General features: G+C 34.7%; 1 protein-coding gene across 1 annotated transcript; it reads left to right on the forward strand.

Moving 5' to 3' along the window:
- LOC104701392 lies at positions 7 to 3,090 on the forward strand. Its single transcript, XM_010417069.1, has 4 exons — positions 7 to 206; positions 318 to 2,106; positions 2,187 to 2,402; positions 2,591 to 3,090. Exons 2-4 carry the CDS (start codon positions 1,864 to 1,866, stop codon positions 2,909 to 2,911), a joined length of 780 nt encoding a protein of 259 aa, XP_010415371.1. The 5' UTR covers positions 7 to 206; positions 318 to 1,863; the 3' UTR covers positions 2,912 to 3,090.

The raw sequence follows: 15,831 nt of genomic DNA on the forward strand, positions 1-15,831 counted from the left end.
CTTCGCACAAACATTGTGCACAAACATTTATATATCAAAGGTTTTCAACCCAACTACTATGTTTGGACGACACATGGAGAAACGTTCCAGCCTCAATACCAATATGAAGCTCGCAATGAAAATTTTGATTACAATACATATCAAACAGTGGAGACGGAATGGAATTCTAATGCATACATGGGAGACATGTATGAGTCACAAACAAGGTATTTAATTTTAAATAAGTTAATTATTATGTCTTTAAAATAATGATTATATATATATATATATATTTACCAACCAAGTAATAATATAATTATTTGTTTTATTTGTATTAGTGATGGCCATTTCACCGAAAGTGGTGAACAATCTGGTGAACCAGTTGGACATGATAATGCTTGGGAACTCCCTAAACTTGGAGGCTGCAAGTTTTTTCAACCGTTTAAACATGGCAAGTGAACCTCTTTATGATAATTGCGTGGAAGGGTTGTCAAAATTCTCCTTAGCTGCTGATGTGATGCACATTAAGACGACCCACAATCTAGCTGAAACTTGTGTTGATGATGTGTCACACTTGATTCATAATATTTTACCTAAAGGTAATGTTGCTTCCGAAAGCTATTATGAAACAGAGAAGTTGATGCGTACATTGAGTATGCCTTACCATAGAATTGATATATGTCAAAATAATTGCATGATTTATTGGGGTGACCCTGATGAAAATTTAATCGTATGCAAATTTTGTGAGCATCCAAGGTACAAACCACATAAGACGTCTAGAAAGGATTCCTCTACTAGAAAACGTACTCCATACAAGAGGATGTTTTATCTACCATTAGCTTATAGATTAAAAAGATTGTATTTATCTGAGAAAACAGCAGCATATATGAGTTGGCATGCTAAACACACATGCCATGATGGTAAGATGGAACATCCTTCAGATGGTAAGGCGTGGAAACATTTTCAGGAGCTTTATCCTGAGTTTGCATCTAATAGTAGGAATGTTTAACTAGGACTTTGTACAGATGGATTTAACCCATTCGGTTCAGCCGGTGGTAATTATTCGCTGTGACCTATTATTCTAACTCCATATAATCTCCCGCCAGATATGTGCATGAAAAGAGAATATCTATATCTTAGCATTTTAGTACCATGGCGAAATCATCCAAAATGGAGTTTGGATATATTCTTGAGACCGTTGATTGAAGAATTGCAGGAACTATGGGAATTTGGCGTAGAAGCATTTGATGTTTCTGTGAAGCAGAATTTAAATCTCAAATCAGTGTTAATGTGGACGATAAGTGATTTTTCGGCATTGGGGATGTTATCTGGATGGACTACTCATGGAAGATTATCGTGTCCGTATTGTATGGAGGACACAAATGCTTTTCAGTTAAAGCATGGTCGCAAATCAAGTTGGTTTGATTGTCATCGGAGGTTTTTGCCAGGAGCTCATGGGTTTCGTCAAAATAGAAGATCTTTTCGAAAGAATAAGGTTGTCTTGAAGTCAGCTCCATATATTCGCTCGGGGGACGAAATCTTAAATGATCAGTTGGAAGACATTTATGGATTGAAGAAAACAGTCGAATGTGGTGGCAACTGTCATGTAAACTCCAAGATCGAAGGATATGGCGAAACACATCATTGGCATAAGCATAGTATTTTTTGGGAGCTGCCATACTAGAGGACACATCTTCTTTGCCATTGTCTTGATGTTATGCATATCGAGAAGAACTTTTTTGATAACATAATTAACACATTGCTAAATGTGGCAGGAAAGACAAAAGATATGCTAAATTCACGGAAAGATCTACTTAACATCCTTGTCTACTTTTGCAGCAAAGTTTCTACTGGGATGATGCATATGGCGGAGAAGTGTACCATATGTGGTATCATGTTCTTGCTGGACGCCTTAGAGACATGATCTCAAAGGCCAAAGTTTCTGGCAATAAGCCAGAATGGATCAGTGGGGACATATGGGAGTTAATGGTAGAGTATTGGGGCACTGACGCAGCTCGAAAAAGGAGCAAGATAGCATCGGATAACCATTTGTCTTGCCGTGATGGGTTTGGTCCTCATGCTCACACTTCTGGTTCACGTTCGTACGACCAGCTCCGAGAGTTAATTGTAATTTTTTTTAAGTTTTCCGCAATAATTATAGATCGAAGTTATAATGTAGCAGTTTAACCAGTTCCTTTAATTTGTAGCGACGCAAAGAAGGGATTGAGCCTTCCATGCTTCGTAATCTGAGAGAGACTCACCGCAAAGCTGATGGGACATATGTGAATGATAAGGCCAAGTCGATAGAAGAAGAGATACAAAGAGAGATTGATGCATTATCTCAAACCTCGGATGGCGCCTCACAAGGAGATTCTGATGGCACAGGTTTGACTCGACTTGATGAGGATGAGCTGTTCTATAAGGTAACATCAATCTCAGATTATAATTTACTACTTTTGTTGTCTGCAGTTAACACTTCGGCCTAACACTTATTAAGTAGTTCATGGAAGATATGTTAGTAACTAGTTTCGATTGCAGTGATGTTATTAACTAGTTTCGATCACATTGATGTTTATGTACACATATATCCTAACAATACTATATTATCTAGGTGGTACCTTCTCAGAATGGGAGGATCTTTGGTCTCGGGGGCCAAAACTACATACGTGAGCGTGGAGAAAGCTCAGCTGGTGCAGTTTCAAGAATCTCTCTTGAACGCCAACTGACTTCTCTTCAAGAGACACTGGCATCTGTGGTTGAGTTTATGAAACAATATATGCCAGAAGGGTCTGCAAGCACTTTCCCCTCGACTCAGCCAACTTCTGCAACTGGTGCGTCGGTGACCAGCCCAACTCAAGGCAACAACATGGAGAACCGAGATGCCAATCTTGATCCTCCGACTGACCCTTCGGAAATGGCTGATGACGTCTAGTACAATCATCCCACCAATGTCCCTGATGCTACTCATGAGCAAGAAGACAATGACGATGAGGAGCTTGTCGGCGGTGCACTCTTCTAAAGAACTATGTTCTCCCACCTTTCTCTACTCCCTTGCTCTAATTAAAACTCTGTTTTTTGTTATGTATAACTCTGTTTTTTTGTTAAAAACTCTGTTTTTTTGTTAAAAACTCTGTTTTTTGTTAAAAACTCTGTTTTTTGTTAAAAACTCTGTTTTTTGTATAACTCTGTTCTTTGTTAAAAACTCTGTTTTTTGTTATGTATGAATGTTCAAAAGCTCTGTCTTTTGTCTGAATGTTTGAATGGGAGCTTATGTATGAATCGGAGCTTTTGTTTGGCCCTACTTTTCCAAACTTCATCCACAAGGCAACCATTTCCCAGGATATTATTTCACTTTTAATTTTATACTGAAAGTTGTAGCAAATTCTGGGTTTTCAAGCATTGAAAGATGTTAATGTTTTCGTCCTTTCTTCGTAACATTTTGTCCCTATTACTCACCCTATTTTACGACACTAATTGTTGCTATATTGTTACGACCAAGCATTTAGTACTTGTAGAAAATCTAAGACAAGATACATTGTAGCTAATAGAAGCTTATATCTTACAAATTTTCGTAGCTACTAGAAACAACTCTGTTACGGCGGAGACGTTACAAATTGTCATTAAGAAGCCACAAGTGTAGCGTTGCAATTAGTAACAAGTGTACGACAAGTACCAATGTAGCTAACTGTGTCAAATATACCACAAGTTTTATGTGGGTTCTTGTAGCAAATTGTTACATTTTTAAAACACGATTTATGTAACAAATAGCTACATTAGTAGGTCACAAATAGTAGCAATTTGCCACATTTATGATAGTTGCTAATTTGTAGCAAATTGTTACACTTAGTGATGATCGAAAATTTTGCTACACCCAAATAGTTACTAATTTAATTAGACACAAAACTGTAACAAATAATTACTTGCTACGGAAATCATGTAATTCTTCCAAATTTTTTCGTAACTATATGCCTCGTTTTTACTAGTGAAGGGACTTCCCATGAGGGAGCTTCATGCATCTTAATGTTCTCGGTATCGACGTAAGAATCTCCAAACACGAACAGCTTCGTTGGACCTTGCAACTGCTGATGATGAGGAAGCTTGTTTGAACTTTCAACTCCACTGATGTCTGATGTCTCCTGCCAAAATAAATGGATAAAGAACAAATTGTAACTTCTAAAAATATGCATATGAATTTTAGGGAATCCATACTAATTAATGAAAGTATGCAAGATAATTGTGAATTACCAAAGAGGAGATAAGAGAACAAGACCGGTAATAGTAGTAGACGAAGAGTTTTAGCATGGAATCCATTTCAGAACACACGTTTTTTTCTTTCTTCTATTAAAGAGAGAATATTGTTGAGGAGATGAGTACTCCCTCCGTTTCAAAATATAGGATGTTTTAGTGAAAACACGCGTATTAAGAAATAGTTACTTTTAAAAAGTTTAACCAATCATAAACAAGTCTGCATAATATAAAATATAAATTTAATCTAAAAGTTGCATAGGAAGTTGGAAACATCCTATATTATGAAACAAAAATATTTCTCTAAACATCTTATATTATGAAACGGAGAGAATATAAGAATGGAACTTAGAGAATGGAATCCATTTCAGAACACACGTTTTTTTCTTTTTTTTTATTAAAGAGGGAATATTGTTGAGGAGATGAGTATAAGAATGGAACTTATAGAACTGAGAGTGTGCACTTATTTATAATGGGATTTTAATGAAATTAACTCTCAAGTTTTGGCTGATTTATATAAAAACAATATAACAGTTTAAAAATCGCTGTTGTAATTTAAATTTATCATTCGTTTTTGTGCTTATTTTCAGATGCATTTCCATACATGACTTTTTCATTTTCATTGTTTTACGCAACATCTAATACAATATCTTAGCTAAATTGAGTCAACGTTTCAGATTCTAAATTGATTGCATCAAATTTCTAATATTTTTTTTAAACAAACAAACACACTGACATTGGTTTTAATAAATCAAAAATACAATGGCAGTCATTTAGGGTTCTCACTAGTCATGGGAATTTAGGAATTTGGTTCGGTTTAGTTCGGTATTTTTGGGTATTTCGGTATAGAGTTTAGTATCCATTAAATTATTTTAGAATTTTGGTTTGGATTAGATTATGTTCCAAATATGTTGGTTCGTTGTATTATAAACCAAAATTTTTTGGGTACATTGCGTATTTTGGATATTTTTGAAATTTTAAATACTTTTTTGATATTTTTGGATATTTTTTTTTGTTATTACAGTTCGGTTCATTTAGTTTTGTTTCGGTGATGCGGGTAATTTGGTTATTTGGTACTTTTGTATTATTTGGTATAAAATAACTAATATTTTTGGGTATATAATTGTATTCGGTTCCATTCTGGTGCCCAAAATATTGTGGTTTGGTATCTCTTTTTTATTAATTACAATCCCATTTATAAACTTTACCATATCAGATTCTTTTTCAAGTTTAATATAACTAAAGCTAAAAAATTATTTATTATTAAAAAATAAATCCTAATGATTCACATCACTTTTTTATATGTCAAAAAAGGAATGGTCCAAAATTTAGTTATTAATAAAATAACAATAAACAAGTGATTAACGCTGTCAAGATTATAAAATCGCAAAAATGATTCTACCAACCTACATATATGTATTAAATAAAATTGAAATAAAATAAAATTCTTATACAAAATCCATGTGTCGGTAGTCAAAACTAAATTTGTTCACTGATAGTTCACAAACTATTATGTATCAACAAGCAAAATAGTTAACACAATGATGGTTATGATATTTATTGAATCATATTTAAAAAAAAATATCAAAATTATGTGTCACTGGTTATATTAATTATAAATACTAGTTTAAATAATCATTTATTCAATATCGAAAATCTGGACTTAACTTTGATTTTACATTATATTAGATTTGAATTGATTTGAAAATATATTTTACTCAAGAATAGAGACGTTTGAATCTTTAGTCACACTCACACACGTTATTTTGAATAAATTTGCACAAAAGAATAAATAAGCATTTATTTTCCAAAATGCATGTGTCTACGTAAAGAAACCTTTTCAATAAAAAAGAGCAAAAGAGAGACAAAGGATTGTAGTACTGTAGTCTCTCGACACGAAACATAGCTAACATGACTTTATCATGTATGTTAATAAAAATACAAAAAATAGTAATATTGGAAATAATAATAATAATAATAATATTAATCTAAAAAAAATCAAATTGATGACAATAATGATGAAGTCTTTAAAATCTAAGACTAACACTTTTTTATTTGATCATTTCAAAAAGAAACAATCAAAACTATGTGTTAATAAGTCTGTGATATATAAATACTAGCTAGTTAAAATCATCATTTACTCAATGTCAAAAACTTAGGCATAGATGTGATTTCATATTGGATTTAAAAATGTATATTACTTAAAATTAGAGAGGTTGAAATTCTTAGTCACACCATGTTTTTAAAAAAAATGATTAACAATAAAAGAATATCTAAGCATGTTTTATTTTCCAAAATGCATGTGTCTACGTAGAGAAGCTATTACAATAAAAAGAACAAAAGAGATACAAATGAAGAAAACGTAAGCATTTTTTTATTTTCCAAAATATAATTTATATAGTGTAGTCTCCCGGTACACAGCACACGGGCAAAAATGTCTTTATCATCTATAATAAAAAACCTCACATATAATTAAACCAGCAGAGATAAAAACCTCACATATAGTTATAAAAAGTATCCCGCAGAACCTAATAATTCTTATTATCAATCTAAACAAACCAATTGATGACAACAATGATGAAATATTACAACTCAAGACCAACAGAGATAACATGCCAATCAGTAGAAAGAAACAAACCATAAATATACAGAGAGTTAAATTGAGAGCTTAAAGATTTATTTTTTATTTTTATTTTTATATGATATATTTATATTTTAGGATATTTACAGAAAAAGGCTTTGTTCTAACAAAAATTTGAGTTTGGGGACGATTGCCCGAACTCTCGAGAAAAAGCATTTTTTTACAATTTTACCCTTCTGCTCTGTATCTCTTTCTTGCTTCTTCTCTCGACTAACACACCATCACGAAACACACCAACATCATCTTAGAAATCTGACAAATTCAATGAATTTAATAAATTATGTTTCGTATGAAGAAAACTAAATTCTAAGGGGATAATGTATAGAGAACCCAAGGGCTTCAATTATAAACACAAATTGAACTAAAACTTTCAATTTATCTACAAATTTTATGATTAACAAATCATGAATAAAAATTGTCAAAAAAAAAAAATCATGAATAAAATTAGTAGGTAACTGGAAGTCAAAGAGGACGAATCGTTGTGGGAAAACACGAGATCTCTTTTGCCGGATGAAGCTTTTCATCACTGGAGTTCAGATCTGCGACGGGATCCAACAGCCTGAGATTCTAAAGCTTTATAGCCGACAAAGATTCAGAAAAAGGTTTTTTTTAACCATGGCTAGCGGTCGGGAAGATGCAGCTGTCGAAGCGTAGAATTGAAAATCTGAAAAAAAAAAAAACTGGTTCACGGCATCGAGAAACAGAAAGAAGAGATGAAGAGAGATTTTAAGATTATGTGAAATAGGGACAGTTTCGTTATTTCAATTGAATTAAAATACCTACTTCCCTAAGTCCGGACAGAATGACCTGATTCAATAAGAATTCTAGAATAAAGTCCATATTCTGTAATTATTCCTTATGTTTTACCATAAAGATTATTTTGATGTTTGACCTTAGAGTCTCATTTGTATGATTTTCAAATCCATTTGATTTTAAAATTTTAGAAAATTTTCTAAATTCATTAAACTCTATGAACTGATTAGTCGACAATCTAGGTGTTAGAAACTATGGAGTATAATTTAGCCTGAGACTCCTACATTTTTTCCTTTTTTTCTGGAGACCAATTTCTATTAAAAGAATTTTTTTTAATAATGGTATGATAAAAAATAGTATTATTGGAGAAGATTAGTATATAACTCTTCTTTTCTTGAGAAAGGGGTTACAATGAATAAAGCATGAGAAAAAGAGTCGTAACAAGCTTTCTCAAAGCTAGAGTTTTTGGCTTTTAGCCCATTAATCTAAATATTATACTAAAAGAAAATTATAAGCTCAAAAAATGCATTTATTTAGTGTGTTTTTCGGCAGCCCTTTACTTTGTGTATTATTTGAACAAATATTTATGTTTATAATCCAAACATAGTTATTTAAGAGGCCTTTTATTACTTAACTTTGCTGATATATCTATAATGTATTTCTGTAAAAAGAAAAATCTTTGACGTTAATACTTATTTTTATTTATGTATTGAAATAAAAAGAGAGTTTGAAAAATACTCATTTTCCAATACCACTTTCAAACATGCTCTTTCTCTCAAACCTTATCAAAGATGTCAATACAAATCTGGGATCTAAACCAAAACGTGTGTATCTTTTGTGTATGTGTGTAATATTTTATAAATATATAAATATCTTATAAATATTAGTTGTGGAGCTAGAAAAATATTTTGTATGGGACACAATATATTTATCTTTATAAAGTTGTTTTAATACATGATCTAATTATTATATGGATATGTAAAAAAAATTATAGTTAATTAACATTTCAATAAAGCATGCCGACAAAAAACACAAAATTAGAAGAAAATGTACATAATTTTTGGTAAACTATTTATAGAATAAATAAATAATGAAAGGAAAAATACACCATGTAAAAGTGTACATAAACAAAAATTATAAATTTAGTGTGGGATACGTGGCATACTCTTTTTAAAGCCTACACGGCTACACCTGCCTCTGATAAACACCTATAAATACTTCGTAAAATATTATAAAATAGCGTATAGAACCTTATGAAAAATTGCACAGTAGGTTGTTTGGAAAAAAATTAGGTTTGCTTGAGTTTATAAGGAAAAGGTACTCATCTCTAACATGAAAGAAAATACTAAACAAAACAGTAGTTACTGTTTTATTGCCCATCTTATTGTATGTCTTGTTTTATTGCCCTTATATATCATTTAACAAATCACAACTACAACTCACTTTTTCTTTCTTTTTTTTTAAAAAAAAACTGCAACTCATAATTTTTGGTGGTTTGCTTTGATGAAAGGGATAAACAAAATCTCTCTTGGACTTTGGGTTATGACAAAATCTAAAAATTATAAGGAGATCCTGGAATAAATCTTCCCATAGGCTTTAATGTAGCTCTTGTGGCCAAACGAAGTTGGAGACTACTGCGAAATCTATAATCTCTACTAGCAAAAGTATATAAAGCTAAATAAAATTTTATATTTGTTTATCAAAAAACAAAAGCCTATGAAGCTAAAAATTATCCTAGCTAGACTCCATAAAAGCAGAAATGGACATTCTAACCATTTTTGGATAAGCATATTAATACAAAGTAATAATTAATTTTCCAAGGGACAAAATAGCTAGTTTGGAATGAAAAACAAATAAAAGTATAGAACGGATGTGGTCACTGACAACCAACTTATTCATCAAGACTCACACAAGATATGGAGCTGCTAATATGGCCAACTTAAAAGTCATGTGACATTTGTAGAAACCGAAAATATAATACAAGTGCTTAATAAGAATAACTCTCTTATTAATCTTAAAGAAAATATTCAAAATCTTAAGCTCTAAAACTCCTAAGTTTTGCCACAAGCTAACACCTCCTTTTATAGAGAAAACACATAACCAAAACCTAATTGGATAACTTCCAAAATATAATTTAGATCCTCCTAAATATAATTGACCTTATCTTATGTATATTTAGATTCTCTTAAACACACAAGGCCTTATCTCTTAGATGCTTGTACTACAAGCTTACAACAACATTCTCCCTCCTAAGCTTGTGACCATCCTCACTCACATCAATCACTCCCATTAGAGTTCTCATCTCTTTAAACTTCATTCTCCCAAGGACCTTAGTCAGAATATCAGCCTTCTGCTCACTCCTAGGAACATGCTCAACACTCACCAGCTCTTTTTCGACACACTCACGAATAAAGTGAAAACGAGTGTGGATGTGCTTGCTACGACCGTGGAACATCGGGTTCTTGGTCAGTGCAATCGTTGACCTGTTGTCAACCCGGATAATCACCCTCTCACTCTTCTCACCGGTTACTTCTTCAAGGAGTTCCTGCAGCCATATCGCTTGTTTGGCAGCTTCAGTAGCGGCCATAAACTCTGCCTCACAAGAAGATAGAGCTACAATCTCTTGTTTTTGTGAACACCAAGTAATTAGTGAATCACCAAAGTAAAACATATGCCATGTGGTACTTTTACCATCGTCCAAGTCCACACTGTAAGAGCTATCACTGTAACCTACAAAGCACGCCTTGTTCGTACGTTCGTAGAATAGACCAAAAGAACATGTCCCTCGAAGGTACCTGAGAACCTGCTTCAAACTTGCTCCATGCGACTCTTTAGGCTCCCGCATGTACTTGCTTAAAATTCGAACATTGTAAGCAAGATCCGGTCGTGTGTGCAGCAGGTATCGAAGACATCCTATGCTTTTGCGATACTCGAGTCCTGCAACGGCTTTCTCACCTTGTGACTTAGACAGCTTTAAGTTCATATCCATCAGAACTTGTGTAGAATTGCATTCACTCATCCCAGTCTCTTCCAAGATTCTAAGCGCATACCTCTCTTGTTTCAGGACAATCCCGTTTCCAACTGTTTCACCTCAATCCCAAGATAGTATATGAGTAATCCGAGATCACTCATCTCAAATTTAGCAGACATCTTCTGTTTAAACTCACAAATTGCAGACTGAGAGGAGCCTGTAACAAGCAAATCATCTACATAAACAGCCACTATAAGAAGCTCTCCATCTCCATTTTGAAACTTCATTTCTGTGAGAGTCATATGCAGCTTTGCATTCCATGCTCTAGGAGCTTGCTTTAAGCCATAGAGAGCCTTATGCAACTTGTATACTTTCCTCTCACTTCCCTTGACCACAAAACCATCTGGTTGTCCAACAAACACTTCCTCCTTCAGCTCACCGTTCAGAAAGGCTGTCTTAACATCCAAATGGTGTATCTCCCAACCGTATGAAGCTGAGTGACTTATGATGAATCTAATTGTCTCCATGCGAGCTACAGGTGCAAAAACCTCATCATAGTCAATCCCATACCTTTGAACATATCCTTTTGCTACCAATCTAGCCTTGTACTTGTTTATGCTTCCATCTGAGTTTCTTTTTATCTTGAACACCCACTTCAAACCAATCGGCTTAACACCAGATGGTAAATCAACTAGACTCCAAGTTCTGTTCTTCTCAATTGATGCAAGTTCATCTTCACACGCCATTATCCATACTTCTGACTTAGACGCTTCATTGAAATCCCAGGGTTCTTCGTTAATAGACAGCAAAAGACGCTCCAGCTCTTCATCCTCAGTGACATAATCATCCAGATACTTTGGTTTTGCTCGAAGTCTAGCAGGTCTATTCACCGATGACTGCTGCTGTTCCTCATTACCATCATTATCTTCTTCACCAGTATCCTCTTGTTCACCAAGAACATTGTCAGACTCTGTTTCTGGAATTCTCGGGTTACCATCCTCTTCTTCTGTTGCGTGCTCGATCAGTCGAACACCCCTGTTCCCAAAAGAACCTGATGAGCTAGAAAAACTCAGAGAACTACCAAGTTCCTCTGTTTCGATCCTTTTCCAGCTCCATCATTTGTTTTCATCAAAACGGACATCTCGACTCAAAACAATACGGTTACTCGATGGATCGAGCAAACGATAGGCTTTTGAGCCAGGCTCAGTTCCCAGGTGCACTAAGACTCTCGACCTATCATCCAATTTTTTCCTTCCCACTGCTTCTGATCTTGCGAATGCGATACAACCAAACGTCCTGAGGTGATCAGGATTTGGTTTCGTTCCTCTCAGCATCTCGTAAGGAGTCTTCTCTACAAGAGACCTGGTTACAATTTTGTTAATCAAATACGTCGAGTGCCTCACAGCTTCACCCCACAAATAATTTGGCAACTCCATATGTTTTAAGATGCTTCTCGACATTTCCATGAGTGTTCTGTTTCTCCTTTCAACGACCCCGTTTTGTTGAGGAGAATATGGAGCTGTCAACTGTCTCATGATTCCATTCTTCTCACAATAAGAGTAGAAGTCAGCTGAGGTAAACTCCCCTCCTCTATCAGTTCTGAGTGTTTTGATCACACACTTCGTTTCTTGCTCAACAATCGCTTTAAACTTCTTGAACTTATCAAGTGTTCACTTTTTTCTCTCATAAGAACCGTCCACATATAACGCGAGTAGTCATCTACAGTCACGAAAACATATATTTTATGGGCTGGTGTTGCAGGTGTGATCGGTCCACAGATATCACCATATATCAATCCGAGAGGATGTGTAGCTCTGTAGGATGTCGCACGTGGGAATGGATCCCTGGTTTGTTTTCCAAGCAAACATGACACACATGTTTGTCTTTCTACTTTGATGTTAGGTATGCCAGTTACCAAATCTTTGTCAATCATCAGCTTCATCGTATCAGTATTGACATGCTCCAGTCTCGCATGCCAAGTAGAGGATTGGTTTGTAGAGACTAGTTGCAGACACTTAATGTTCTCTACTTCCAACAGAACTTTGTATAAACGATTCTTGGACCTCCCTGTCGTGACAAGTAGTTTACCAAACTTGTCATAGAGTATTAACTTGTCTTCTTTCATCCGTATCTCACACCCTGCTTTCATGGCTTGGCCTAGACTCACAATGTTACTTTTCAAATCCGGTATGTAGTAGACATTGTGCAACATTTTCTTCTCACCATTCTCAAATACGAACCGTAGGGAGCCTTTTCCCTTGATATCAACCCGAGAATCATCTCCAAATCTCACCTTACCTGTCACTTCCTCACACAGATCATAAAAGAAACTTTTAACACCACTCATTTGGTTACTTGCTCCATTATCCAAGTACCATATATTAGTGTTGTCAGTACTAGTCTCAAAACTGATTGGTTTCACTTTATCTTCTTGAAGATACACTACTTCGTTCATCATCAGCTCATCAGTAATGTGTGTCTCCTCGTCCTTTTTCTCAACTATCTCCTGCAGTTTGAGTAACCTATCAGGGCAGTCCGAGGCATAGTGACCTTGTTTATCACACCGAAAACAGGTGATATGTGACAAGTCCTGTTCTTTATCTTTGTCCTTTTGTTGGAAGCTAAACCTGCTGCGTCCTCCTCTTCCTCTGGAAGAGGGACCTCCTCGTCCCCGACCTCTATAGCTTCCAAAAGAATTTGAATTAGCAAACATGAGCTTGCCTTGATCATCATCCTGTTCTAACTCTTCTTCACCAATTCTCTCTTCATAAGCCTTAAGCCGACCTACGATGTTTTCAAAACTTGTCTTATTCAAGTCAAGTACCTGCTCGAGAGAAGCCATAATATGAATGAACTTTATACGAGGAAGACTTGACAGGAATTTCTTGACGATCATAGGTTCTGCTAGCTCGTTACCCAAAGATGCTGATTTTGGTGAAATTGCAGACAGTTTCTCAACAAATTCATCAATCCTCTCAGTTTTTTTCATCTTCAACCGGTCGAACTCAGCCATCAAAGTTTGAAGTCTTGCCTCTTTAACCATGTCCGCTCCTATATGTCTTGATCTTATAGCTTCCCATATTTCTTTAGCAGTCTCTAAAGCTCCAACCTGGAGAGTAAGAGCTTCAGGGATAGATTGTATGATTAGAGTGATTGCCAGATCGTTCTTCGTCTCATCAATGTTTCCTTTTTCGATCAGGTCCCATGATTTGTGAACTCTGAGTAGGATCCTCATCTTCATCGACCATACGGTGTAGTTGCTCGAGTTCAACATAGGACACTTTATGGAGGAAGATCCTCCATCTGTCGTTGGTAACGATCCTGAGGTTGATGATGAACTTGTCTTTTCTTCTTGACTTGTCGTCAAGCTTTTGTCTTCTCCTCCTCCTTCCATCAAAGCTTTTACGTCTTCTCCTGCCATTGATTAAGCTCTGATACCATGTGTAGAAACCGAAAATATAACACAAGTGCTTAATAAGAATAACTCTCTTATTAATCTTAAGGAAAATACTCAAAACGTTAAGCTCTAAAATTCCTAAGTTGTGCCACAAGCTAGCACCTCCTTTTATAGAGAAAACACAAAACCAAAACCCAATTGGATAACTCCCAAAATATAATTTAGATCCTCCTAAATATAATTGACCTTATCTCATGTATATTTAGATTCTCCTAAACACACAAGGCCTTATCTCTTAGATGCTTGTACTACAAGCTTACAACAACAACATTTTCATACCAGGAACCTTTAATATTAATATACAGTTACTTAGGATTTGAAGACATATTTAGGTTATCATTGTTTCAAAGCCATTCAAATTCTCCATACCATAATGTTTACCAAAATGTTTACAGATTGGTCGAGCATTCTTCATGATTCTCCGCGTTGCAACAAAGGAATTCAAGAGGAAGCTTGTAGTTTAACCAAATTGTCAACTATGTGGAGAACATGAAGAAAGCATCCATCACCTCCCCTTGCAATGTCGACTGCATAAAGGAAATAAGAAAGATTGCCAACTTGTCCATCAACCGTCACCTAGCTCTTCTGTTTTTTCATGATACTCAATAATATATGTTTCTTTTATTGAGCTTAACAAGCATTGTCTCTTTCTTTTCATTGGATGGACAAGTGTGCAATCTAATTGTGATTAATAAGGCTTTCGATAGACTTCAATACATGGTCTGAGGCCCAAAACATGAACAAACTGCATAAACTTTGATGAGCAATTTATTTTCTCTGTCTTTTTTTTTTGTAAAATATATTTTCTTTGTTTCTTACAATGTTTCTTCTATTTTGATAAGGATTATGCATTAAACTTTATTAAAAAAAAATTGTCAACTTTAGAAACTTAAGACTTCGAACTAGCAAGACAAATCAAAAGGAAACAGAATATAACAGAAGGTTCTGCTAAGTAGTTTTAGATCTAGGCTTAGGCTTGTAATTTTGCTTCCACTTAATTAATTTCACTAAATATCCAAAGGTTAAAACATTTAAAAATATAAATACGTTTAATTATGACAATATACTCCACAATTTGGCGAATTTGTCTGATTCTCAATAGATTTCATGCCAAGAAAATGTGAAGGATAAACTAGCTCATATAATATGCCTATATGAGACCAACTCCATTTCATCTTCGTTTTGTGATTAAGCAATACATTACCGATATGGTTTCACTCTTTTGTAACGATTCATTAACCGCAAGCAACTTTTTTTTACATCGTGATACTAAGATTTTTGCGTGTCTATCCTAACAGATTCAATTAACCTTATGCGTTGTAGTACTTAAGATGTCAATCCAAATGGGATGATGCTACTACTCAAGATGCAATCAAGAAATCACAAATTAAGCCAATTAAAAAAGAGTGTTTTTCTAACAATCCTAAAATGATCATAATACAAAACGGAAATGGGTTACAAAACTAGAAACGAAAATGCATGACGAGAAGCGAAAATGAATGAAAACAGAAATGAGTCTAAGCATGAACTAAACAACAAGAATCGAAACAGTCTCAGAAATGCAATAAAAATCAGAAAGAAAGAAGTCCTAAGGATGGGGGTAATTGATGTCGGTGGAGTATCCTAGTCTATAAAGTGTTTAACATGCCACAAGCAAACTATCCCTAAACAATGAACATCACTTCTTATCTAATCTAATCTCTTGACTAAAGCTACTCAAACTCAACCACTTCCAAACCTAGCTCTCGCTAGAGAAACATGATCAAGCATGGCATGAAAAACAAG

Source organism: Camelina sativa, chromosome 7 (assembly GCF_000633955.1).
Source record: "Camelina sativa cultivar DH55 chromosome 7, Cs, whole genome shotgun sequence".
NCBI lineage: Eukaryota > Viridiplantae > Streptophyta > Magnoliopsida > Brassicales > Brassicaceae > Camelina > Camelina sativa.